This window comes from Pseudorca crassidens, chromosome X (genome assembly GCF_039906515.1).
Source record: "Pseudorca crassidens isolate mPseCra1 chromosome X, mPseCra1.hap1, whole genome shotgun sequence".
Lineage (NCBI taxonomy): Eukaryota > Metazoa > Chordata > Mammalia > Artiodactyla > Delphinidae > Pseudorca > Pseudorca crassidens.
This window is the reverse complement of record NC_090317.1, coordinates 64,572,834-64,600,611: the sequence shown is the minus strand read 5'-3', so window position 1 is coordinate 64,600,611 and position 27,778 is coordinate 64,572,834. Positions and strand designations below refer to the sequence as shown.

The 27,778-nt window shown below is 35.9% G+C and overlaps 1 protein-coding gene and 1 pseudogene across 3 annotated transcripts in view; one reads left to right on the top strand and one right to left on the bottom strand.

Annotated features, from left to right (window-relative positions):
• BRWD3 (bromodomain and WD repeat domain containing 3) overlaps positions 1-27,778 on the bottom strand; it is a 125,384-nt gene that overhangs the window by 41,656 nt on the left and 55,950 nt on the right. For 2 of the 3 annotated variants that reach the window (XM_067724231.1, XM_067724232.1), the window contains exons 13-24: positions 27,547-27,651; positions 26,361-26,514; positions 22,455-22,589; positions 21,293-21,421; positions 19,812-20,037; positions 17,607-17,774; positions 11,734-11,917; positions 8,232-8,325; positions 6,081-6,230; positions 3,308-3,384; positions 2,549-2,717; positions 1,567-1,680 (exon numbers count right to left, since the gene is read on the bottom strand). In XM_067724231.1, coding sequence (XP_067580332.1) covers positions 1,567-1,680; positions 2,549-2,717; positions 3,308-3,384; positions 6,081-6,230; positions 8,232-8,325; positions 11,734-11,917; positions 17,607-17,774; positions 19,812-20,037; positions 21,293-21,421; positions 22,455-22,589; positions 26,361-26,514; positions 27,547-27,651 — 1,705 coding nt within the window. The remainder of the gene's footprint in view (positions 1-1,566; positions 1,681-2,548; positions 2,718-3,307; positions 3,385-6,080; positions 6,231-8,231; positions 8,326-11,733; positions 11,918-17,606; positions 17,775-19,811; positions 20,038-21,292; positions 21,422-22,454; positions 22,590-26,360; positions 26,515-27,546; positions 27,652-27,778) is intronic. The other variant, XM_067724233.1, reaches the window with a different exon arrangement.
• On the top strand, positions 14,128-14,727 carry LOC137217428 (protein lin-28 homolog A pseudogene; annotated as a pseudogene).

Here is a 27,778-nt window from a genome sequence, read left to right as displayed (position 1 = left end):
CACATTAGTCTTGAAGCATATAATCATGCACTAAGTTTAACAAAATAAAGGGAAAGGTAAATATGGTCCTATAAAATATAGAGGAGTCTCAGATCATAGAGTATACAGATCCTTATTCTGTTCTAAGATTTTTTTTTAATATTTATTTGCTTATTTATTTATTTATTTTTGGCTGCATTGGGTCTTAGTTGCAGCACATGGGATCTTTTGCTGTGGCATGTGGGCTTCTCTCTAGTTGCAGTGCATGGGCTCTCTAGTTGTGGTGCACAGGCTCCAGAGCACATGAGCTCTGTAGTTGCGGCACACGGGCTCTCTAGTTTTGGCATGCAGGCTCCGTAGTTGTGGCAAGCAGGCTTAGTTGCCCCTTAGCATGCAGGATCTTAGTTCCCTGACCAGGGATTGAACCTGCGCTCCCTGCACTGGAAGGCGGATTCTTAACCACTGGACCACCAGGAAGTCCCCCTGTTCTAAGATTAATTCAAAATTATTTCTCTTAAGCCTCCATAAAAAAAGGCAATAAATACAAGAAATAGTGATTTTTGGATATACCCCTAAGAAAGCTCTTCTAAGTTTTTTCATACAGCATTCATCCAGAGCACGTTTTACTAAAATAACCAAACAAACGAGCATTGCTCAAAAGTCCGACACTTACAAGAAGACACACTTAGGAAAGGAAACATTTTAATAATATCAAAAGATATTATAATAATAAGTAATAGCTTAATTGTAAGGCTACTTGGTAGCTATCTCTGGTACAAAATATCTATAGAAGACAATTATAGAAAAGTTTGGTAAAATTTTTATTGGTTCCAAGACTTTTAGAACCATTTCCAAGGTTCTGCTCCTTCTTTATTATGATGATAATATTACATTCCTACTATGGGTCTTAAGTTGAAAACTGTGGGTAAGCATTTAATCATTCAAAAATGAATGATTAGTCAACATGTCAGAGACTATACAAGCCAACTAGGGCTCAAAATATAACAATGCTACCATAATTTTCATAAGAAAATCAAATAAAAATTTTTCACTGTATAGAATTTAAATCAATTTTTGACTGACCAATCATAAATATGGCTGTTATTCAATCATAGGTTCAGTAGGAAGGCCTTGTTTGTGAAATGACTTTCCCGTAAGCATTGAAAGGGGTGATCATCCTCTAGAATATTTTCTATCAGGTTGAGCATGGGCTTCTTTTAAAAAAACAAAAACACAAAAAACAGTATTAGGACTTGATTAGGATTCAAAATACCACTCAATTCTACTATGTGGCAATTAAGGTAAAAATAAAGACAATTATTTTCATGGCTTCACAAGCCAATCAATTTATCTCAATGTTCATTGAGCATCTACTATACTAAAGACTCTGTGTCAAGCCCTACAAAGGACACAAAAATTAGTAAGATTCAGTCACTGTCCACAATAAATATATAATTGAGCAGCACAGTTAAGATGGTGGACATATAACTATAACAGAATTGAGAATATGAATGGCCTAAGACTGATATTAAAGTGAGTACTCTTGAGGTTCCAAGAGAAAAACGTTATTTAACAGAAAACAATTACCTCGTCTCCCATCTGTGGGACAAACGGGGAACGTCGTGGTATGGTATCCAAGATCCACTGAGGGGCAAACCATTCTTCACTGGGCTCACCTGCCATAGAAACCAGTCCTCCTTTCTAAAATATAGTTCACAAACATATAAACTGTAAATATATGAACAATTGTAGAAAAAATAGCAGGTAGAAAATGTTAAAAACATCAGGTTATAATAAAACACAAAATATACAAACTTTACACATTTTCTTTTACCAATTAATTATGCATAACTTTTGTACCAATAAAACAATCAAGTGAGTAACATGTTCAATTTTGGCTGACAGATAATATGACACTATATACTATCTAAAACCCACAAATTTTACTCTTCATGTCCCTAGTATATCAAAGGAATTCAAATACAAGTAACACAATAACTTTTTGCCAATTAAATGATGACCATCAAGAAGATAATTCTGTCTACTAAAGCAAGAGGTTACAGAATGAATACAGAACCCATTTTTAAATTAATATTCAAGGAACTCCGTGGATTAGGTTTTTACATCATTCAAATGAAATTAGAGTGGGAAATAAAACCCCATCATTGGGATGAAATAAAAACATAAAGAAACAGAAGAAGCCCTACATGATTTATCATATCCTTCCATTTTACAAGTCAAAAATATATAGAAATTTATGACTGGTGATATGACAAGAATAATCCTTTTATACTACAGTGGCTTATTTAAAAACTCTACTACATTTTAACGAACAACTGTCAAAATGTTTTATTTAATGTTAACATAATAATGAAAATATTCTAGCCTCTACTTTTGACAACAGAAAAATTTCAAAGTATCTTTACATCTTTTATACAATTTTACTTAGTTTCTCAGATGGAATATTATTTTTAGATAAAAGTGAAGTGTTACTGTTAAATATTCAAGTATCAAAGGAAAAAACCAAAACCTCCCCCAAAAAAGAAAAACAACCTGTAAACTTACAAACCTTCTTTCTAGTCTGTTTAGGTTTCTTTTGCCGTTCTTCAAGTGACTTCAAATTCTCCTCCTCAGAGCTGCTGCATATTTTCCGTGTTGCCTGTCTCGTTTGCCTTTTTGGAGGTTGCAAATTTATTCCAGCATCTGCTGTCCAATCAGAATATTCACTTGATGAATCACTGTAAATAATACATAAGTTCAGAAAAGGAATAGTTTTGCCTCATGATTGAAAGATGATCATTTTGTAATCAAACAGCATTATAAATGACATGGTTTGATTTTGTTCTAACCAAAGATAAAAAAATATCAAATATAGAATTTTGATCATTACCTAAGTGATTTTAGTGAAATGCTTCTTGGATAAAGTATAATGCTTAGTTTCCCATAACAGGATTTAAAATTCAAAATTCCTGTCCAAATCACAAAAGCTTCTTTAAATAAAGATGTTCCTTATCCCTGGAAATGGTTAAATATAGTTGTTTTAAACCTGAAATAAATACACATAGCCTGCCAAGGTGTAGAATCTTGGATTTACAAAGAATCTTATTTTACAGATGGAACTATTTTAGGGAACTAAAGTCCATGATGACATGCGCAAAAAGATATTGGTAGAGCTAGGATAAAACAACAGGTCTCTGGGCTTCCAACCCAGTACTCTTTCTACTATAAAATACTATTTTAACTCTGGCTTTACCAAATTCCTACAAGAACATAATTTCACATTAAAACTGTCAAATGATTTTGACCAAATCCAAACCATTAAAACTACCTGGAGGAACTTTCACTTTGCCATTCAATAACAGGATCCTCTATAGAAGCATCACTTGTGCCAACTGTTTCATCTTCCTGCAACAAAGAGCCAGCAATTGAGATATATTGTTATTATTAACTAGCATATTATTAATTAGCATATATTACCTGTTTTATAACACTTTTTGTAGTCCCCCCTCCAAAGAAAAGTTCTAGTTAAAATGTATGTAATCATTTTTCTATATATACTTGTAACTCATAACTAAGCCTACCAAGTATTTAAAAATTTCTAGCATCTACTATCTTACTGATATGACACACCTTTTCTTATTTCAAAGACGCAATAGACTCCTTAAGAAATGCAAATATAACCCTCTTAAATTTTGTTAAAACCACTGTTTTCTTTTTTTAATTGAAGTATAGTTGATTTACAATGCTGTGTTAGTTTCATATATACAGCACAGTGATTTGGTTTTTGTTTTTCATTGGGGTACAGTTGCTTTACAATGTTGTGTTAGTTTCTGCTGTACAACAAAGTGAATCAACTGTATGTATACATATAACCCCTCCCTCTTGATTCAGTTTTATATGTATATATATACATAAAAAAAATATATGAATTTATATGAATATATATATTCTTTTTCAGATTCTTTTCCCTTATAGAAAGCCATTGTTTTAAAAAATACCTACACAAAAAAAGATAAAAATACCTATATGCCTCTACCAAGTTAATATAATTACTCTCCATAAAAAAGTTAATCATCTTTTTATTACATAAGATCTCAAACGTATCAAAGTAGAGGAAATAGATAACATCCTTGTGTACACAATCTCCAGTTTAGACAATAACTCACTGCCTATCTTGTATATATACCCTTACCAACTGCCTCATACCTCAGGAATTATTGTGAAAAAAAAGCATTTCCACTATAAATATTTATTAAGATAAGGATTCTTTTTAAAAACATAACCACAACACAATCATTACATTAAAAAGATAACAATTCTTTTCTTTTTCTTTTTTAATAACAGCCTATTGAGATAGAACTCACATACCATAAACTTCACCACTTCAGAGTATACAGTTCAATGGTTTTTAGTATATTCAGAGCTGTTCAACCATCACCACTAATATTAGAACACTTTCATCACCCCAAAAGAATCCCTAAACCCATTAGCAAGGACCCCTCACTCCCCACTACCTCAAGCCCCTGGCAGCCACCAATCTACTTTTGGTCTTGGTACTCTTGTCAAAGTACCACATCCTTTGAACAACAAAATCTGTACCAAGTAATCTTCGTTTTTCTTCTCTCGTCTTCTTTTTCATGTATTTTTAATTTTCTTAACCATCTTAAATTGCTACGTTGCCCTGAATTTCTCCTTGCCTATCTGTCTTAGTGACACTCATGCAACAGGACTCTATAATCCATCTACATTCAATGTATTTTTGTTTTAATTCTTTTAAGTCCATGGCTCAGAGGCAATAGTTTTTTAAAAAAAATTTTATTGGAGTATAGTTGCTTTACAATGTTGTGCTAGCCTCTACTGTACAGCAAAGTGAACCAGCCATACACACACACACATCCCCTCTCCTCTGGATTTCCTTCCCATCCAGGTCACCACAGAGCACTGAGTAGAGTTCCCCATGCTATACAGTAGGTCCTCATTAGCCATCTATTCCATACATATCAATAGTGTTTATATGTCAATCCCAATCTCCCAATTCATCCCACCCCCCCTTCCTCCTTGTTATCCATACGTTTGTTCACTACGTCTGTCTCTATTTCTGCTTTGTAAATAAGACTGTCTATACCAATTTTTTCGGATTCCACATATATGTGTTAATATACAATATTTGTTTTTCTCTTTCTGACTTACTTCACTCTGTATGATAGTCTTGAATATGTGATCATTCTTTTCAGATCAAGATTTTCATGGGTGGGGGGAGAGAAGGAGGGATATCATTGATAAGAGTTAAAGAATTGTGAATGGTGGGAGAAGAATGAGGGTACCATACATTATCAATGCATAATTAAACCCTCATTATTCACTTAAATACTATAGTTATTAAGAGAACAAAAGGAAAGGACTGGAGAAGAGAGGAACATGAGGAAAAGAACTGCTATAGTTTTTATTTCATTACCATGAAAAAGGTAGGTCTGAAAAAAATCATCACTCAGTAATCTCCATGACTGGTAAAGTCAACAATAACAGAAAACATGTATATTATGATTACACAGTCAACAAGTTCTGGAACTGTATAACTAGTTATCACAGTTAATATTCCACTTCTTTCCATTTCTAGGCAGATTTGCTCTCACTCTCTTTTCTTACTGTCCCAAAGCCAAACTTTTCCTGGCATGTTTGATACCCTCAACCAAGATAATATCTTGGGTACAAATAAGAGAAGATATCTAAAGGAGTTCAATATAATGCTCAAATTTGCCTATTAAATGCCTTATTAATAAATAATACTCATAAGATCATCATTAAAATAATTTTCTATTAAATTGACCCTTAAAAGTAAACCCAAAGTTTATCAAATTGTTACTTCTTTCGTGATATGTCGATTTTCAGCCTTTCATAGAAAAAAAGAACTTTGAAAAGGAATCTAGGTATCAGATATGCCTTAACTTCTTTGTGATTTTACAAGGTCTCGAATATTGACCTCATTGATAGTCTCATGTTATTAAACCTAGTTGAAAAATTTTAAAAAAAGTAAACCCAAAGTGATGACACTAACTGGGAAACAAAAAATTACATTGAGTAAATAATAGCAGATATCTAACCTCTGAGGAGCTATCTGAGTCTTCCTGTACACCTGAATTTTGACATGATGCTTGTGAATTATGCTCTATGTTGGATCGTGTTTGGTAAGTATGCTGACGTTTGCGTTGTGTCCTTCGTAAAGACCGCCCACAGCTAGGCGGATAATCATTCTATAAAACAGAAGGAAAATAAATTTTAAAAAATGAAAGCCTCAGTGAATATACACAAAAGAACACATATAAAGAGAATCAATTGGGCTTGATTTGGAGTGAGGGTGGAGGTAAGAGATAGGAATAAATTTCCTAAAAGAAAACCCAAGATATATTTTTATACTATGTTTTTACATAAAAAAAATACTTCTTTTTTTTTTTTTTTTTTTGTGGTACATGGGCCTCTCACTGTTGTGGTCTCTCCCATTGTGGAGCACAGGCTCTGGACGTGCAGGCTCAGTGGCCATGGCTCACGGGCCCAGCCGCTCCGCGGCATGTGGGGTCTTCCCAGACCGGGGCACGAACCTGTGTCCCCTGCATCGGCAGGTGGACTCTCAACCACTGCGCCACCAGGGAAGCCCCAAAATATACTTCATTTTTATATATTTAACCCACTTCCATTAATACTGATTACTTTCTGTATTTTGAAAACTTTGTGATCAAATTAAAGACAGTGCTGAAATTCTAAGCTGCAAGAATCTGCCCACTCAGAATTTACATATACCATATTATCTAATTTATTACAGGATGAAGCAAGATATCTATATCATATGTATGTGTATATATAATTCTTAATATAACATGTATTTCTTTAGTTCTATAAAAAACTACATTTAGTAAACGAGTCAAAATAAAAATTTAATTTTTAATAACAAAAATGTAAAGTAAAAACTGTTTTATTCTACCCTTTACAAGTATAAAATATTATTACTGATATACCATATGTCAAAACTATAACCCTAATATGTCATCAGGAGTAAACAAGCTTAAAGGTCTTCTAAATCAGTATCAAGGGCCAGTTTCTTATCTTACATGTAAATGTTTCTCATTTTCAATATAAATAAAAATGTTTACAGATCCAACTACCCTGTTTATTAGTCTCAGACAAGTCTGATGTTTGACAAATCAGCTTAGCAGGAAAAAAGAATATAAATCATGGATGTGAGTCAATCAAAATCTCTAAGAAAATAATCTTATCAGAGAACATCATATAAGCTAATAAAATCTGAATAGAAATTAAGAAAGTGGGTATCAAAATGATGTAAGAATATTTAGAGATATTCATATAATAATTACCTGAAATTGTATTTATCAATACTGAAAAGACACTTAAAATTCAGTACCCATTGCTTATATTTCCTTAATAAGATTAAAATCAACCTAGACTTTCCAATTTACCATACTCTTCAGGAGTTATAGTTGTTAGTTCCGAGAACAAAACTATATTCTTATGTCACTAGTTTGTTCAACCTCAGAGTACTAGTAAGGGGCTTAACATGCACCTAATGGAGTACAGGGATCTTATTTCCTGATTAGCAGTTTCTACTGGGAATATGAATCTTCCTAATGTATATAGAACAGATTTTGCTCCTGTCTAATTAGGTAGGCCAGGAGTAAGCCTAGGGCAGGGGTCAGCAAACTTTTTCTGTAAAGGGACAGAGTACAAATATTTTGGCTTTGCAGGTCATATGATCTCTGTGGCAACTACTCAACTCCATATAGCATGAAAGCAATCATAGACAATATATAAATGAATAGGTATGGCTGTGCTCCAATAAAACTTTATTAATAGGAATAGGCAGTAGACCAGATTTAGTCCATGGGCAGTTTGCCAACCTCTGGCCTAGGGTATCTGAACATTTGTTTTACATTGTGATTAGTGATACAGCATTAATTTTAAAGTTCTACTTTAACCATATGAAAATGGTATTTTAATACAAATATCTTATACCTACAATGACCACATATCCTAGATTTGGGGGGATAGTTCTAACTTTGTGTAATTTTATCCTTATTAATAATAACCATATATCTCCATTTGGGGTTTTAAAAAAATAGTTTCCCTATATACAGACACCTATCAAAATAATCCCTTAATACATAACTTCCACCTTTCAAAAACCTGGTACCTGCAAATATTTACAAATAGTGTATTGCAAAGTACTGTAAAGCTAAACTTACCCTTTGGGTAGCATAAGATGGCTTTTTCTTCTTTTCGACTGTATAAAGACTGATTTCTATGTCACCTTTAGCAGTTCGACATTCTTCCTGAACCCTAATAACATATCAAAGGTCAAAGTAACAGAAAATCATCAAAGAGCAAACCAATGGTTTATTTATTATTAGAGAAATGCAAATCAAAACTACAATGAGGTATCACCTCACACCAGTTAGAATGGGCATCGTCAGAAAATCTACAAACAACAAATGCTGGAGAGGGTGTGGAGAAAAGGGAACCCTCTTGCACTGTTGGTGGGAATGTAAATTGATACAGTCACTATGGAGAACACTATGGAGGTTCCTTAATAAAATAAAAATAGAATTACCATATGATCCAGCAATCCCACTACTGGGCATATACCCAGAGAAAACCATAATTCAAAAAGACACATGCACTCCAATGTTCATTGCAGCACTATTTACAATATCCAGGTCATGGAAGCAACCTAAATGCCCATCGACAGACAAATGGATAAAGAAGATGTGGTACGTATATACAATGGAATATTATTCAGCTATAAAAAGGAATGAAATTGGGTCATTTGTTGAGACATGGATGGATCTAGAGACTGTCATACAGAGTGAAATAAGTCAGAAAGAGAAAAACAAATATCGTATATTAACGCATATATGTGGAACCTAGAAAAATGGTACAGATGAACTGGTTTGCAGGGCAGAAATTGAGACACAGATGTAGAGAACAAACGTATGGACACCAAAGGGGGAAAGCGGCGGGGGTGGTGGGGGTGGGGGTGTGATGAATTGGGAGATTGGGATTGACATGTATACAGTGATGTGTATAAAATTGATGACTAATAAGAACTTCCTGTATAAAAAAAATAAAATAAAATTCAAAAATTCAAAATAAATAGATAACAAAAACACTTCTAAATATAAAATTGGACATTTAAACCATTTTAGGTATGTAACTCAGTGGTATTAATAACATTTACAATGTTGTGTAACCATCATCACTATTTCTAAAACTTTTTCATCACTCCAAACATAAACTTTGTAACCATTAAGCAATAACTCTTTATTTCTCCTTTCACCAGCCCCTGCTAACCTCTAATCTACTTTATGTCTCTATGAATTTGCCTACTCTAGATATTTCATGTAAGTGGAATTATACACTATTTGCCCTTTTGTGTCTGGCTGATTTCACTAAGCATTATGTTTTCCATGTTTATCCATGTTATAGCAAGTATCAGAAGTTTTTATGGCTGAATTATATTCCAGTGTATGTATATATCACACTTTACTTATCCATTCATCTGTTGACAGACACTTGGATTGTTTCTACAATTCAGCTATTATGAAATAATGCTACAATAAACATTGGCATACAAGTATCTGAGTCCCTGTTTTCAATTCTACTTCTAACGTTTTGAACAGAGAATTATTTCATATTGTTCTACTGCCAGGGGGTAGCATTCAGTTCATATATTAGCTATGTCTCCCTTTTCTTATTACTGCTAAAGAAAGAAAAGGTGAAACCAAATTAATTTTGCTACTTGTTGGCTCAGCTGGTAAAAAGGTTTTGCTAGGAAGATATCATGATTTGAATGGATTTTCTATGTTCTCTGTCAATGTCCTTTCTGTTTTCCAAATCTATTTCTAGTTGCTGTGCATTATCTGGAGTCAATATTACAGTAAATGTTAAGGTTTACAAATAAGGATAGGGATTCTAAGTTTGAAATTCATCCTAATGAAATCCTTTCATCCAAAGAAGTCTACTTAAATGATATTTCTAAATATATGCTAAGCACTGGGTCTACTACATACCTATACTGCACTCCCAAACTGCTCCAATTCTGAGTTTCCTCAGAACAACTGTTGAATATTGGGTCCATGTATCACTGACATATTTAATCACATATGGCCTCATGTTCTTACTTAATAGTATTTTTTCATATCTTCTAACCTAGACTATAAATTCAAAGAAGACAGAGATTATGTTTTTTCATTTTTCAGTATTCCCCAAAACATTTACCACAAAGCTAAGCAAATTTAAGATAATCTTTAAATAGTTGTTATGGAACGAACTAATGAAATAATGTGGAAAAACTAATGCATGGCTCAGCTAAATTAAAGAAAAACACTTTAGTTATTAGCCTAACATAGTACATTTTATTTTATTTTATTTTATTTTATTTTATTTTTTTAGTACATTTTATTTTTTAACATCTTTATTGGAGTATAATTGCTTTACAACGGTGTGTTGGTTTCTGCTTTATAACAAAGTGAATCAGCTATATGTATACATATATCACCATATCTCCTCCCTCTGGTGTCTCCCTCCCACCCTCCCTATCCCACCCCTCTAGGTGGTCACAAAGCACAAGCTGATCTCCCTGTGCTATGCGGCTGCTTCCCACTAGCTATCTATTTTACATTTGGTACTGTATATAAGTTGATGCCACTCTCTCACTTCGTCCCAGCTTACCCTTCTCCCTCCCCATGTCAAGTCCATTCTCCACATCTGTGTCTTTACTCCTGTCTTGGCCCTAGGTTCTTCAGAACCATTTTTGTTTTTTTTTTAGATTCCATATATATGTGTTAACATATGGTATTTGTTTTTCTCTTTCTGACTTACTTCACTCTGTATGACAGACTCTAGGTCCATCCACCTCACTACAAATAACTCAATTTTGTTTCTTTTTATGGCTGAGTAATATTCCATTGTATATATGTGCCACATCTTCTTCATCCATTCATCTGTCGATGGACACTTAGGTTGCTTCCATGTCCTGGCTACTGTAAATAGTGTTGCAATGAACATTGTGGTACATGACTCTTTTTGAATTATGGTTTTCTCAGGGTATATGCCCAGTAGTGGGATTGCTGGGTCGTATGGTAGCTTTATTTTTAGTTTTTTAAGGAAACTCCATACTGTTCTCAATAGTGGCTGTATCAATTTACATTCCCACCAACAGTGCAAGAGGGTTCCCTTTTCTCCACACTCTCTCCAGCATTTATTGTTTGTAGATTTTTTGATGATGGCCATTCTAACTGGTGGGAGATGATACCTCACTGAAGTTTTGATTTGCATTTCTCTACCTCACTGAAGTTTTGATTTGCATTTCTCTAATGATTAGTGATGTTGAGCATTCTTTCATGTGTTTCTTGGCAATCTGTATATCTTCTTTGGGCAAATGTCTATTTAGGTCTTCTGACCATTTTTGGATTGGGTTGTTTGTTTTTTTGATATTTAGCTGCATGAGCTGCTTGTAAATTTTGGAGATTAATCCTTTGTCAGTTCCATCATTTGCAAATATTTTCTCCCATTCTGAGGGTTGTCTTTTCAACTTGTTTATGGTTTCCTTTGCTGTGCAAAAGCTTTTAAGTTTCATTAGGTCCCATTTGTTTATTTTTGTTTTTATTTCCATTTCTCTAGGAGGTGGGTCAAAAAGAGTACATTTTAATTTACTTACTCAAAAAGAATGTTACCATACTGACTCACCTACTAACTCCATTATTTAGTTCATTGACCACCACTCTTCTGCTCCATGCCATGAGATCTCTTTCAGTGGCCATCTGGCTTCTAGGAGCATTGTTATGCATTTGTCGGACACCTTCAATTTGACCACTACGTCGGAGTCCAATGTTTGGGGAAGAAGATATGTCCATATTTGGATTTCTCAGAGCTAAAACAAAAACAAAGGAAGGCACCACTCTCTCAGCAAAGGCACCAAACTTTTCCAGATTAGAGCTCTAAATAAAATAGGAGATTCAAAGACAGTACTGCTGGACAATATTGCTATCCCTTTTTTATACATTTTCTGTACCCCCTTTATGGTTTTTACAGTCTTATAGATAAAGCAGGCACTCAATAAATGTTTACTGTCTCTATAGCTCTTTTAATTTTTTCCAGAGGACTTTCACATCTGTCATCTACTAAATGCTCAGTAAATACAAAAGGTGTATTTAACATATTTGGTAGATTCATAAATGTTATTAGTACTAGTTCAGAAAGCAGTTTTTTAATCTAAATTCTACCTTTATTTAGCCCATTAAAAGGTTTTTGAATAGAACTCCAATAAAGCTTTCAAAAATAGTACGAAAAAAATATTAAAAATATTTTAAACTATCAAAATTTCATTTTCAAAATTGATAAGGAGTGAAAGAAAGGGGAAATAAGCAATAGAAATTTTACTTTTGTTTTTAATCCTCCAGTAAGGTCCCTGTTTATTTTTGTTGTAATTGCAAATAAAACAAAAGTGGAAACTGAAACATTGAACTGTTAAAATAAGCACCAGGAAAAAAAAAAAAAACAAATGAACATTGCAAAGAGAAGTCATTGGGGTCCCTTTGACTAACAGCATTTCAAATCTAACCACAGAAACCTAGCATTGAAATTACTGACCTCTAAATCAGGGTTCTAAGCAATTTTTATGTCTTAGGAACAAAAGGCCTGGATATATAAGATTATCAGCCCACTTCTTATCTTGTTCCAGGTTAAGGAAAGCTTATCTGAGCTAGGTGCTCCAAATGACATGAACAAAGAATGTTTTTATTTTAATTTTATGGGATACTAAAGAAATCAGGAAATGAGTAAAAGATCCTGTGAATCACCTCAAATTTAAATCACCTTATTCATTTCTGTGGACTCCAAAATGTCACAATACCCAAATAAATGACCTCACTTATGTAAATATAAAAAGAAACACATTTGCCAAAATCCCTTATGAAGACTGCATTTTAAACAGAACTAATAGTTCTTGATAAAAGTAAAACTGACATAGGCTAAGATTATATAAAACTCAGATGCATAGACACACTTCATGTAAAGTGAAGGAAGACATACAATAGATTGGAATAATACTGGTAATTAGAATCAAACTTGTCAAAGTCAATTAAGAAGTTGTATCTGGGGCTTCCCTAGTGGTGCAGTGGTTGAGAGTCCGTCTGCCGATGCAGGGGACGAGGGTTCGTGCCCCGGTCCGGGAAGATCCCACATGACGCAGGGCGGCTGGGCCCGTGAGCCATGGCCGCTGAGCCTGCGTGTCCGGAGCCTGTGCTCCGCAACGGGAGAGGCCACAATAGTGAGAGGCCCACGTACCACAAAAAAGAAAAAAAAAAAAGAAGAAGTTGTATCTGTATTCCCTAAGAAGAGGGCTTCTTGTCTTCCAGTGTATTTTTGTAAACTCGAGAGACAGATGATATGTTGCTTCCTTTTCAACAAAGGAGGGCAAATTATTTTGGTATTAATTTTTAAATTTAAAGTGGCTTTAATTTTGAAAACTTTTAGGTTGGTTCCCCTAGAAGGGGCTGGACTTATTGTAGCACCTTGCTTATTAGAACAAAAGTAAAGACTGCAAATACTTAACTGAGTTAACAGAAAACAGTATATTAAAATACACCATCTGTGGGCTTCCCTGGTGGCACAGTGGTTAGGAATCCGCCTGCCAATGCAGGGGATGCGTGTTCGAGCCCTGGTCCAGGAGGATCCCACATGCCACGGAGCAACTAAGCCTACAACTGCTGAGCCTGCGCTCTAGAGCCTGTGAACCACAGCTGCTGAGGCCACATGCCACAACTACTGAGGCCCGCACGCCTAGGCCCCGTGCTCCGGAACACAAGAAGCCACCGTAATGAGAAGCCCGCGCACTGCAATGAAGAGTAGCCCCAGCTCACTGCAACTAGAGAAAACCTGCACGTGGCAATGAAGACCCAGCACAGCCAAAAATAAATAAATGAAATAAATTTATAAAAACAAAATAGGGGCCCTCCCACCGCTATTGTGCTGGGGAAGATGTAGCAGCCTCTTCTCCGAGCCACCCCTTTGCCTCCGGACTTCTCTGGGGCCAGCAGCCGGCCGACCTGGGGCCCGGGGCCGCGGGCTCAGCCGACTACCATGGGCTCTGTGTCAAACCAGCAGTTTGCAGGTGGCGGCCGGAGGAGGCGCAGGAGGACACGGCCTGGGCGGCGAGGAGCCGCAGCTGCTGCACGGAGTCGGCATCTGTAAGGGGTTCAACGTGCGCATGGGATTTGGCTTCCTGTCTATGACTGCCCGCGCCGGGGTCGCACTCGACCCCCCAGTGGATGTCTTTGTGCACCAGAGTAAGCTGCACATGGAGGGCTTCCGGAGCCTGAAGGAGGGTGAGGCCGTAGAGTTCACCTTTAAGAAGTCTGCCAAGGGCCTGGAATCTATCCGAGTCACCGGCCCTAGTGGGGTGTTCTGTATTGGGAGTGAGAGGCGGCCCAAAGGGAAGAACATGCAGAAACGCAGATCAAAGGGAGACAGGTGCTACAACTGTGGAGGTCTAGACCATCATGCCAAGGAATGCAAACTGCCACCCCAGCCCAAGAAGTGGCACTTCTGCCAGAGCATCAACCATATGGTAGCCTTGTGTCCACTGAAGGCCCAGCAAGCTCCCAGGGAAAGCCAGCCTACTTTCGGGAGGAGGAAGAAGAGATCCATAGCCCTGCCATGCTCCCAGAGGCCCAGAATTGAGCCACAGTGGGTGGGGGCTATCCGTTTGTGATCAGAAAGTTTTGAGGAACAGGCATCAATCGGCAGAGTGGAGAAAGTGGGGACAGGGTGGGTAGGAGGCAGCTGGCACTGCCATATATCTCAGGCCGGGGGCCAAAGTGTCACCCCCTCTTCCCTCTTGGTGGGGGGAAGGGGTGAGGCAAAGAAACTCCAATCATGGTCTATCCAAATGCACGTGAGGGCTTTGGGGGGTAACCCTTCCTGCATTCTTTATCTGAGTCTCCACCCCCAGAATCTCCAGCTTTTGAAAGTGGCCTGGATAGGGAAGTTGTTTTACTCTTCAAGAAGGATATGGAATAATATTTCCCGTGCCAGAGTGAAAAGATTAAGCATGAGACCAGATTGATGGACCCAACCCACAAGCCACTACATTCTGTGGGAGGAAATATCTCAGGGGTAAGGCAGGGTTTTCCACATCTTGTCTGCTCACAACCTCCTCCTGGGAGAGAGTGCTGAGAGAACTGTCCCAAGCAGTGGGTTGTGATGATGGGCAAAAGGGGAGTTGAGGGAACAGCTGCAGACCTGCTGCTTCTAAGCTCACTCCCACCCCATTCTGGGCCAATACAATTTTATTTATTTGCTCCCTTGGATTACTGTACCTTGGGTCCCACTTTCTTCAGGATGCCAACTGCACTAGCTGTGTGCGAATGACGTATCTTGTGCATTTTAACTTTTTTTTCATAATATAAATATTCTGGTTTTGTATTTTTGTGTATTTTAATCTAAGGCCCTCATTCCTGCACTGTGTTCTCAGGTACGTGAGCAATCTCAGAGATAAGTCGGCAGCAGCTCCGGGTCTGCACAGCAGGAATACTTTTTGTTGCTCTATCACCAGAGAGAACAACTATTTGGAGCGTATAGCCTATTGAACTACCTCATTTTTGCCAATTAAAGCTGGCTTTTCTGCCACAGTGTCCTCTTGAAACCCCTCCATCTTCAATGTTTCATGGGAGACTAGGTTTTAACTGGGTTGCCCCATGGCTTGGTCTCCTTCTACTGAAAGATTAGAAATTGGTCTGAACAGAAAAAAGGTGGTACAGAGAGGTTAGGAGAGGCTGGGCCAGGTAAAAGGTGCAGAGAGAGGAAGCCAAGATTAGGCAGAGGTCATCTGTATGTGTGATAAAGGATTCCTGTTCCAGACCTCTAATCCCAGGGCATAGGACTCGTTTTACATACCAGGTCCATCCTTCAGTGGATTGGGCTAGGCCTAACATACACAACAGGGTATATTGTATGTGTTTTTGTGAAAACTGTGAGTTGGTAAGGACAGGTTTTAAGAATGATGCCTCTGTACCCATCTTGAGCTGCCCAGGGATGGATATATGAAGCAAGGACAAGATCCTTAATCTTTAACAATTCTGGACTTTTCCTCCTTGGTTTCCAGAGATACCATCAGTGATGGCTTCTTTGTGGTTCCCAGAGCCAGTGTCCTGCCCTGCTGCAGCAGTAATTAGTATCATGGTAGCTAAAGGAGAAAAGGGGGTTTCGTTTACATGCTGTGAGATCACTGCAAACCTACCTCACTGTGTTGTAACGGGGCAAATGCAATAGAATGCATTGGGTGATGTGTGTCTGATCCCCTCTAGTTATTGTATTTGTCTGGACTTTGTAGGACTTCACAAGTAGCTGATTTGGTGATTGCTAGGTGGCCTAGTTTGTGTAAATATAATGTGTTGGTCTTCTCCATGTTCTTTTGGGGTTTTATTGTTTACAAACTTTTTATATTGAGAAAAATAGCCAAAGCATCTTTGACAAAAGGTCTGCACCAGCCAAAAGATCTGAAACATAAACTTGGCGGCCCCTCTTCTTGAAGTGGGAGATCTTGAACTACACTTTCTTTTGTGTTCCCCTTCCCTGTTTCCTATTTCGAACAAGATCTTCTGTCCTAAAAACTGTATTCCTACCCCCTCTTCTTTCCCCCTTCGTGCCCTCCCCAAAAATAGTCCATACACCTATACGTTTAATTTGTGGGGTGTCTGTGATTAAATGATTTCTGCAAAAATCCTGAAGAAGCTAAGAACTCACCATCCATCCCTTGTTCTCAATCTCCTGAGTCATGACCATTCCTTGATTTGATTCATGCCAAACAGACTGCTGTCCTTGGATGGATTAAAACCTACTTTAATCTCTAATCCTGGGGTAGAGAGGAGCAACGAGGGGGCCTTCCATGTAGAAAGTGGTGTTGGGAGACCACAAAAGGAAAGATGAATGTATAGCCAAGTCACTCAGGAACTTTTATGCAGGTGCAAGAAACTTATGTCAAAGTGGCCACAAAATTGTTTAATAGGAAACGGACGAATGTAACTCCATGTTTACTGCTAGAAACCAAAACTTTGTGTGAAATCTTGAATTTATGGGGAGGGAGTGAGGGTAGAAAAGCATGTACCTGTTCTTCATCCCTTCCCCTCATTACTGAACTGCAGGAGACTGAGCCCCCTTGGGCTTTGGCGACCCCATCTGGGCAGTGTTTATTTGTTGGTTGATTTTGCTGTGCCAGGTACTTCCTTTCCCATTTGCTATCATTTTGTAACACACATGCTGACCCTTTCCCCTTCCCCTTCTTTTCCTTGGGAAAATACAATGAATAAAGACTTATTGGTACCGAAAAAAAAAAACAAAATAAAATAAAATACACCATCTGTATTCCTTAGGAGATGCTAAATCACTTTAGCCCCAAATGATAGAGTATGGCACTTTAGTGTATCATATCACAACTGTAAATTAACAAAAATGTTGCTTTTATTTAAAAACCTAAAATGTTCCTCACATGTAATTACTTGGTACAAGTAAAATAATTAAAGTACATTCATCATACCTTTTACAAATATACACATACTTACCACCATTAGAAGAATATGATCTATTAAGTGGAAAATGTGGAACATCTCCTTCATTAATTAGCCTCAGATCTTGTTCTCTTTGTAACTCCCTGATTATTCCATCAAGAATGCTCTCATCTTGGTCATTGGTTTGTTGCCCAATTACCTGTTCTACTACTTCACCATCACCTTAATTGGACCAAAGATATAAAGCCACAAAATTATTTACATTTCAGTGTACCATAAATATAATAAAATCAAGCTTAATCTATAAGTTTCTAGACAAATATTTTTAAAGGGATTAAAATGAAAATAAAATGTATAGCAAACAAAGTATTTTTTAAAGAACTTTTAAATATGTCAGCTTGTGTGTTTAACTTAACCAATGTCCCCAAACTAGACATTATTATGAGAGCCTTCTCACCTTAAAGAAAAATTATTAAATTATTAACTTAAAAATTAATTTTCTCTATAGAATATTCCAAGCTAAAAGTTGGGAGTAGAGATTTGAGTAAGGTTTTAATAAGTTTAACTGAAAATACCAAAAATGCTTTGCATCTTTCGTGAGAATTTCCTTTCTGAGAGAAATCAATTATGGTCTTCCAAATATTGTCTCTTTTTTTTTTTAATTTTTTTTTTAATTTTCTTTTGCGGTACGCGGGCCTCTCACTGTTGTGGCCTCTCCCGTTGCGGAGCACAGGCTCCGGATGAACAGGCCCGGCGGCCATGGCTCACGGGCCCAGCCACTCCGCGGCATGTGGGATCTTCCCGGACCGGGGCACGAACCCATGTCCCCTGAACCGGCAGGCGGACTCTCAACCACTGCGCCACCAGGGAAGCCCCAAATATTGTCTCTTTTGATAATACCTCAGTATATGGATGAGTATAGAATTATTTCTTATAATGAAATTCAATGATTACATCTGAATAAAAACTTATTTACTTCTATGATCTTTTTCTTTCTTAAATACATCTTAGACCTATTTTTCATCTTGTCCTCTAGTCAGATTAAATGGCATCTAGTAGAGTAGCCAAGTGATCAGGTCTTATTGGAAGTAAAATATGAATTACAGATTTTTTTATTCAAATGCTTTCAGTTTTACCTCCTATTAATATTCATGCTTTTCCCCCTTATTTAATAAATATGACATCAAAGAAGTAACTATTGGCACATGTGTAACACCATTTCATTGCTCTACAAATCTTTATGAGAGAGACAATAAAAAAGGATATGCAACATTTCATTCTAGAAAGGTCAAGTCTTAATTCCCTAGTAAGGATATAAAATTCCATTTGCAGGAGTTCCCTGGTGGCCTAGTGGTTAGGATTCAGTGCTTTCACTGTGGAGACCTGGGTTCAATTCCTGGTCGGGGAAACGTCTTGCATGCCGCATGGCACAGCCAAAATATATTAAAAAAAAAAAAAAGGAAAAAAAATTCCATTTGCAAATAAATAACTCATTACCTCATACTTGGAAGAAAACCTACAAGTAACAAACTAAGGTATGAAGGCATTCTGGTGTGGGGGGTGGTGTGGAGGCAGCATACCTAAGGGAAATATGCCAACCAGAAGAGTTGCTTTAATAGAGAATATCTTATTTCAATGTCTTTTTCTGCTACGTTGCCATCATGCATCACACTCATCACTGCTTCAGTATCCTCCAAGGTTGAGTGTTATTTAAACACTCAGCATCCCCCACCCCAAAACTCAATAATTCTTTACATTTCAAACATGAGGATGGGTAAACAGCCACTACCCAGTTTGTAGTTCTTGAAATTTCCTCTTCTTCAGTCCATTAACTATGTACTGTCAAATTAGAATACTAATATTATGAGCAGTGGAATTTCACCAATTATAAAAGCTTGACACATTAAAGTTAGTACATTTAATCATCACTAGAAGCCAATACTACAAACAACAGGATCATACATATGTTCAGGGTTCTAAGAAAGCAGGTCAACACATTCTCTGTTTGAGTGTACTCTTGTTTGTCCTAGTCCATTTATCTGTGTCCAGGTGAGATAAACAGTGCAAAAGTACTCTGGTAAGATAAAAAGTTCTATGCAACTGAAAATTAATAAAGTATTAGGTAAAATATAGTATAACCTACTACATGGGGATATATTATATATATTAGAGTTTAGCATGGGCATATATTATAGAGAGAACAGGAGCAAGTATAACATTTTACAAAATGTTTTAAATTTAATTTTGTAGAGAACGTACCATTAGCCACATATCCCAGCTGTGGTATAAGCTGTTCATCTTTACAATTTTCCCGTCCTGGTACTAGCCTTTGGAATTTTGTGGGATGAGGATTTCCATCAACATCCACCAAGAATGGGGGAGGCATGAGATGAGGAGCTTGTTGGGTTTGTTCATCCAATACATAGTTGTTGGCATCACGGATAAGAGGTCGATAATCCGTATGGAAGAACATCTGATCTGGAATCTTTATGACAGATTTTTAGTATTTAATATGCACAGGAAATTTATAAATAAGCATTTATTTTCATTCCTAGAGCACATGTGTTTTTCAAATCAGATAATTTCTGCATTATCTTTATAGTCCTCTATAGTCATATGTTCCCTCTAAGTAGAAGTGAATCACCTAGATCATAATCCTATCTTTTCTCCACAAAACTCTACAATCTATATTACTTTCTGGCCCTCCAATATTGTATTTTTCCAATTAGGATAAGAAGAAGCAAAGCAACAACACAGTAGATAAAGTTAGTTACTTTTTAAGTTGCAAAAAAATACAAACTTTTATAACTATTTTTCTTGCTTATTTGTATTCAAATAAGAATAGATGGAGTATAATATAAATGGTGAGGCAGGTAAATATCAATTGCATGAAAGACACTCAAAGGTGATACAAGTATTGAGCTGAACTCAAAGATTCTAAGCTCTTTTCCAACTCCAAGATTCTATAATCTATCCTAAAGTCACAGCTACTAAAATATAAGAAACCAATTAAGTTAGCTTCCAAAGTATTTTAACAAGATCAATAATAGGTAAACTAGCCAAGCAAGAAAATAAGCATTCAGTCACCAGCTGTTTATTCCCAACTTAGGATAAGTAGAGGATGTAATCTGGTAAAATTGTTCTCTTATTACACCTAAAAGGCAGTACAGAGAATATGTTCTAAGCAAAAGGATTTCCTAATGAATTTTTTTTAATTTATTTTTAAATTTTATTTATTTATTTTTGGCTGCATTGGGTCTTCATTGCTGTGTGCGGGCTTCTCATTGCGGTGGCTTCTCTCGTTGCAGAGCATGGGCTCTAGGTGCGTGGACTTCAGTAGTTGTGGCACGCAGGCTCAGTAGTTGTGGCTCATGGGCTCTAGAGCACAGGCTTCAGTAGTTGTGGCGCATGGGCATAGTTGCTCCGTGGCATGTGGGATCTTCCCAGACCAGGGTTCGAACCCATGTCCCCTGCATTGGCAGGCGGATTCTTAACCACTGCACCACCAGGGAAGTCCCTCCTAATGAATTTTTATATCTACATCATCCTATATCTTAATAGTAATTTGAACTGCCAAGCTTTATGTTCTGTCAGTGATGAAAAATTTTACCAAAAAAGGTGACTTTGTTATTTTATATCCATTGACACAGAGTGACCTTATTAACTGGAATACTTCAAATAAAATTTATGAATGATACAATAAAAAATTGCAATCTACAACAAAAATTAAATATATTAACCTTTTCATAGTATTTACTGCATCCAAATCCAAAAAGCAGCAAATGCCCATGAGAATCAGTGCAGGCAAAATGGTTTCCATCTGGTGAAAATTTACAGTCAAACACTGCACCATGGCCTTGACCTTCAATCTGAAATTTAAAAAACTCACTTTAAGTCATCTTAAGAGGTAATTTTAAAATAATAAGTGGTCAATAGCTTCTGCTTGCTAATATCTTGGATTCTGTGATGCATCAACATGCCAATGTACTCTCTGACTTCTGTAGCCAGAACCCTACTGTAATAGTAAAGCTCTAAAAGAAATTAGGGAGAATTTCGCAACAAACATTACTAGCAATGTCATTTCTGAAGAAGAACTGCATGAATGAGTGAGGAGAATAAAAAAGACCTAAACACAACCAAATTGACAAAGGCACTATCTCAGCAAAGTCAAGATATTATCTTCATATTTAAATTGTAATGCAAGTTTTAAAAGAACCATCCTAAAATTAAAGTACACAAATCAATCTCACTGACACAAGGCAGAGGATTATTATTAACACTCTGAATCTGTATAAAGCCTATAAAAGGGAGCTCAAAGGCCAACAATTTAGAAACGTTTAGTCAGAACTATTCTTCAGAAAGGAACACTAAATATGGTGAATATGAGTATTCCCATCACCACAGGAGGGTGTTCTACTGGAAGAAGAGAATGGCTCACCATATTTTTCCATAGTTTGTATGAAATATATCTTAGAAGTATCCATATCTCCAATTCCATGTGTGCCAAACAGCTTTCTGATTACTAACTAAGCTATATGGGGCTTACCAGAGACAGATACAATACAGTTACTGTTGTGATTCATTAATTAGGATTATAGTTTAAACATTAACATTTTTTGTGATTTTGGTTAGTGTTAGCTCCAAATGCTTATTAAATTTGAGTTTCTAGAATTAAGAGCTTGGAACAAGAATTTGGAAGGTGCTAACACCACAATAACAGAGACACCCTGAAAGGCATAATTCTCAACTGGCCTTACTCTTGGGTCTTGAGTCATTCTCTAAGTTACTACATGGATTTAAACAGATGACAAGAGGTTCCTTGGCACTAAGTATACTTTAATTACCAAGTTGTCACATAAGAGAAGTCTGTTTTAATATCAACTAAGCATAGATTTACCTTACCATGTTAAAATAATTCCGAATTTTGGTCCCCCGGTCAAGGTCCCAAATAAAAATGTTCCCATCATGACCTGCCGAAAGTATGATCTTTTGATCAAATGGATGTGCTTCCAAAACAAATACTTCATCATCATGTCCCTGTGACAAAATCAATGTTAAAAATGAAAAGCAACACTGAGTATCTGGTTTATTTGGTTAAAAGATCTCGGGAGTATGCTATCAATCTGATTCAGATGAATTCATGTATGCAAATTTAACAGCATTTACTACATGCATTCTATAAGAAACAGTTTACAGTTCCTTATATATTTAAATGCTGATTTCATAAAATATTCAATAGAGAGAAGACCTGAAAAGGTGTTTAAAATAAAGACAGTCAAAATCAGTTACAGTTCATTAACCAGGTCCCTGAAGTGGAATTCTTATTTCTAGGACTCTGCTATTAAAAGGTTACAAAATATGTGACAAACAGAATCTTTTATTAACACCCAATTCTAACATAGTGATAACAGACAAACCTTCATTATTCTTCATCCAGCACTCTCTATCACTGGTATTCATATTGTATCGTGGGAGGCCCCATGATATATTCAAACAAGCTATAGTTTGTCCTTTTTACCTTTATCTATTTTATAGTTGAAGGTTTCATCTAATATGCTATCTGAAAAATGGGTTTGCTGCTAAAAAAAAATAAGTTTGAAAACCAATGCTCATATGTTCCCCTGACAATAAATCAAGTAATATCAGTATCTCTATAGACCTAAGAACAGGAGTCTGCAAACTATAAACTTCAAGCCAAATCTAGCCCCGGGATGTTTCTGGACATACAGTCTGAGAGCTAAAAATGGTTTTTACATTTTTTAACAGGTTGTAAAAAATGAAAGAATATGCAACAGAGACCATATGTGGCCTGCAAAGCCTAAAATATTTACTATATGGCCTCTTAAAGAAAAAGTTTGCCAAAACCTGATTTAGATCATTGTTGATTTTCCTAAACTCCTGACTGGAGAGTACATCTTTAACAATAGGCTCAAAGTCTTAGAAAAACATGCAGGACATCCTGAAATTGGATTTTACTTAGGAACACGTCAGCATATTACACATCAGGGGCTTCTAGAAATGATCATATATTGTGAACCTAAAAAGTGCATTTTATCCCAAATCATTGTATACAAAAATAGAATATCCTACCATATTACCATTATGGACAAAAATATAAAAGTAACTTCAGAATGGCTCAAAATGAAAAGTGGAAGATGAGGAGGTAAAATCCATTACAATAAATATCATCACAAAACTTTTTCCCAATGACTACCAAAGATCTTATTTATTTATCATAACAAAATCTCTTGCTGAATATCCAATTTGATATAGTAAATACTTTCTCAGTTTCCTAACCAGTAAATAATAAAATTACACTGTTAAACTCAAATGATAGTAATACAACTACATTAGTGTACATTAGGAAAGAGAGGCTTTTAAATAGGGGGTTGCATTTTTGGCCAAAATGACATAGTCACTGGGTCATGGGAAACAAAACCTAGTCAGCTTCAGTAATGTCTTAAGATTTATCACCTGCCCTATTTTTATTTATCAAGCACACCTCTATTTCCACCACTACCACACAATCCAAATTATCATCATGGCCCATCCTATCACAGAATCCTACAGTGTACCCAGAGTCATTCTTATCTCATTCCAATCTATTCTGTCTACTCTATTGCTAGAATTACAGGGTATTTTTCAAAAGCAATAGCAAAGGCATGCTATTCCTTTGCTTTTAAACCTTTTCATGGTATCCTGTTGGTCTCAGGATAGATCCTGCAAGACCTTGTATGGCCTGGCCCCTGTCCATTTCTCCAGTCCTATGGGGTGACACTCTTTCTGCTCTCTGTGCTGTAGCCAAAAATTGGCTTTCTTTCTCCTCCTTTCTACCTCAAGACCTTTGTACATGCGTTTTCCTCTTCTTAGAGGGACCTTTCAACCTTCTCACATGTGTAATTTACCAAATATTTATTGACCACACTGAGACAGAAAATAAACAAACAAATAAACACAATAAGAAAATATCAGGTAGTGATAAACACTATGATGAAAATAAAGCAAGACAATGACTGGGAGGCTACTCTAGATTGTTTGATCAGGGAAGGCCTTGTCAAGGAGGTGACATCTAGGTTGAGAGCTACAAATCTTAACCCAAACTTCACTTCCTCAGGAAGCTTTTTCTGAACCTGCCAGACCAGGTTTGGTCATCCTATTAGAAACTTGCTTTGCACTTTTCTTTCTTAGCATTTATTTATTAAATACTTGTTTCTTTTTTAAAAAATTATTTATAAGCTGTAAACTCCAGGAGGATGGGGACCCTTTAATTTAACATTTACTCCTAACTCAACAGTTGGCACAGTGGATACTCAGTAAGTATTTGCTGAATGGAAGAACTTTACGTCCTAGTTAAGACCCTGACATACAAATTGTTAACACATAAAACATAAATTCTATACCAAAACTAAGCAGATTTGACTGTTACAAGGACTAAAAATAGTCTGTTCTAAAATTTCTTCATTAAAATTCACTGGAAACAGATGACCCATGAGTCAGCCCATGGGAAGTGTACCACTAAAGAGAACTCTAAATTAAGATATTTATTAAGACAGAATTTTATAAAACCAATGGCTACATCATGGCCTTTGAAGCTGTGATTTTTAGAGATAAAGACCTGCAGCCACTGGCCACATGTGGCTACTAAGCATCTGAAATGTGGCTAGTGCAAATTGAGATGTTCTATAATTGTAAAATATACACTAGATTTCAAAGATTTAGTATGAAAAAATGTGAACAATTTCATTAATATGTCATATTAATTACATGTTCAAATGTTACTATTTTTGATATACTAGGTTAAATAAAATATATTAAAATTAATTTTACCTGTTACATTTTACTTTTTTATTGTGGCTACTAGGAAAATTAATATTATATACATGGCTCATATTATATTTTTATTGGACTGTGCTGACATAGACAAACATTTCCTAGTAAGTAATAAAGCAAACAGTATAGGTTTTTCCACACATATTAATAGAAACTTGTATCAGGGAACAGGGAGAGCCAGAATGAGATAAGTATTGATTTAACAGATAAAAGGAAGAATCTAAAACTCCCCTAACACAGTGTTAGGGTTTTACTTAGGAAGGAGGACTTGGGAGGTATATGAAAGATCAACTGCAAATCCTCCCAAAATTAAACTAATCTTTAGAAACCTCAGAGGTCTTAGAAAATATTATCTCACATAGGCATCAAATAAGGATGATACTATGGCATACAACAAAGAAATGAGTCATGAGAATTGGTATCTAGTCCCTATCATTTACTACTGTGTAAACCATATGGCAATCACTTGGCCCTTCTGAAAGTACTTATGAATCGATAATTGAAGCAGATAGGAAATAGGCTTTTAAGTAGAGTTCAACTATGACAAATTCCTTTTTTTAAAAGAAAGAAGGAAAGACACCATTTTCTCCTACTTCTTGCATAAACTAATCCCCAAAGGTAGAATACAGGTTACCCTTGTTAAAATAAAGTCAGCTCTACCCTTAAAACACTAACAACAAAAAATCCCAACTCACGCTAAAAACAAAATAACTTACATACCCTTGACCACATATGATAACATAATGCGTAAATAAATATCAGACTTGGAAAGGATCTTAAGAAGTTTTCATACTTGCTTTTAGCAGCTACACCATGTGCCATCCCTATTTTGTTGATATGTCAACAGAGGTACCTTGAATAATTAATTCTCCAAAGGACAGTAAGCCATAGAAAGTAAACTAGAACACTTAAATTTCCTGTCTTCTAGAATAATGCCCTTTTTGACCATTTTAATTATTCCAAAAATAGAGTACTTACGGATAAAGTATGAAGAAGTTGGCCTGTGATAGAATTCCATACTTTCAAAAGGAAATTGTTCACTGCAGTAATAACTGTGGTATCATAGCGATCCCAGGCCACCATAGTCACCTTAAGTTTAGTGACCTTGTCTTCTCCAGATGGCAAATTATTCCTAAACAAAATGATATCAGGTTCATAAATTTTGAACAAAGGTGCATCTAACAGAGCAAATTATGGCAAAAATCTCTCCAGAAGCATGCAACTTTTTAAATTAAAAACTCCTAAACTATACTTTTAACTATTAATGAAATAAAATAATAAGAGTAACACATAGGGTAATACCCATAAGCTTATTTTAGGGAGAAAAAAACCCACAAAATGACAAAAATTTTGTAGTTAGTTACATGAGAATGAGAACAAAAAAGTGAAATTAGAAAGGAATCTGCAGATACCTTGAAAAATAAAGTACAAGGTTAGATTGGCTACCAGAAAATATGAAGAAACCATATAATGGACATTTTATTCTTAAATATTCATTTTTGAAACTAAAAGGTCTTATAAAAAAGCAGTAAGAAATTCAGTAACTTTTGCTTTAATTGAATGACATTATCAGTAACTGACTATGACCACAAAGTTGGTTCTATATTGTTATTAATGGGAAGATAATTAATTTCCCGGTCATACCCTAAAGGAATTGCAGTATCCTAAAGAGGAATTATATATCTTCCAATGAACAGTGAAGATGATGAAACAGAATTCTGATTAATTGTATTTATAATGTCAAGTAGGAATGTTAGCAATATGAAACATAAAGGTATCCTCAGTAAGTCAGAGAAATGTCTAAACATACGATGACATTTAATAGGGGCAATCCTCAAAGTAGAAAATAGTATAAATAGATATAAAAAATGACTCATACAAAATCAGGGCAGAGAATGATTATATGGGCATTAGTAAAGCACAGAGACCTTTGGATCACAAGAGACCAGAATTTTCAATGAGTCAGCTATGTTCCTATCATCCAATCTGTCCACCAACAGCAAAAGGTAATAGTGCTTAGAGACTATATACAGATGCAAACTTCACATCTACCAATTAACTCCAAATTAAAAAGATATTTATTTTCATAATTAAATAGAATTCAATAATGTAAAACATACTATACCATATGAGAACCACTAAAATATCTAACATCCAATCTTACCCAGTCATTTTAGTAGCCATATCTAGCACTATACTCTTCCACTCTTGTTGCTGATATTGCCAAATTCTTGCCGTTCCATCTCTACTTCCACTAACAAATCTTAAACTGCAAAGAAACAGTTAAAATATCCTTATTACCTCCCTCTAAAATGGAAATCACTATTTTTCTAATTATAAAAGTAATACATTCATCCTCATATACTTCTGCGGAGAATAAAAATGGTACACTTTGT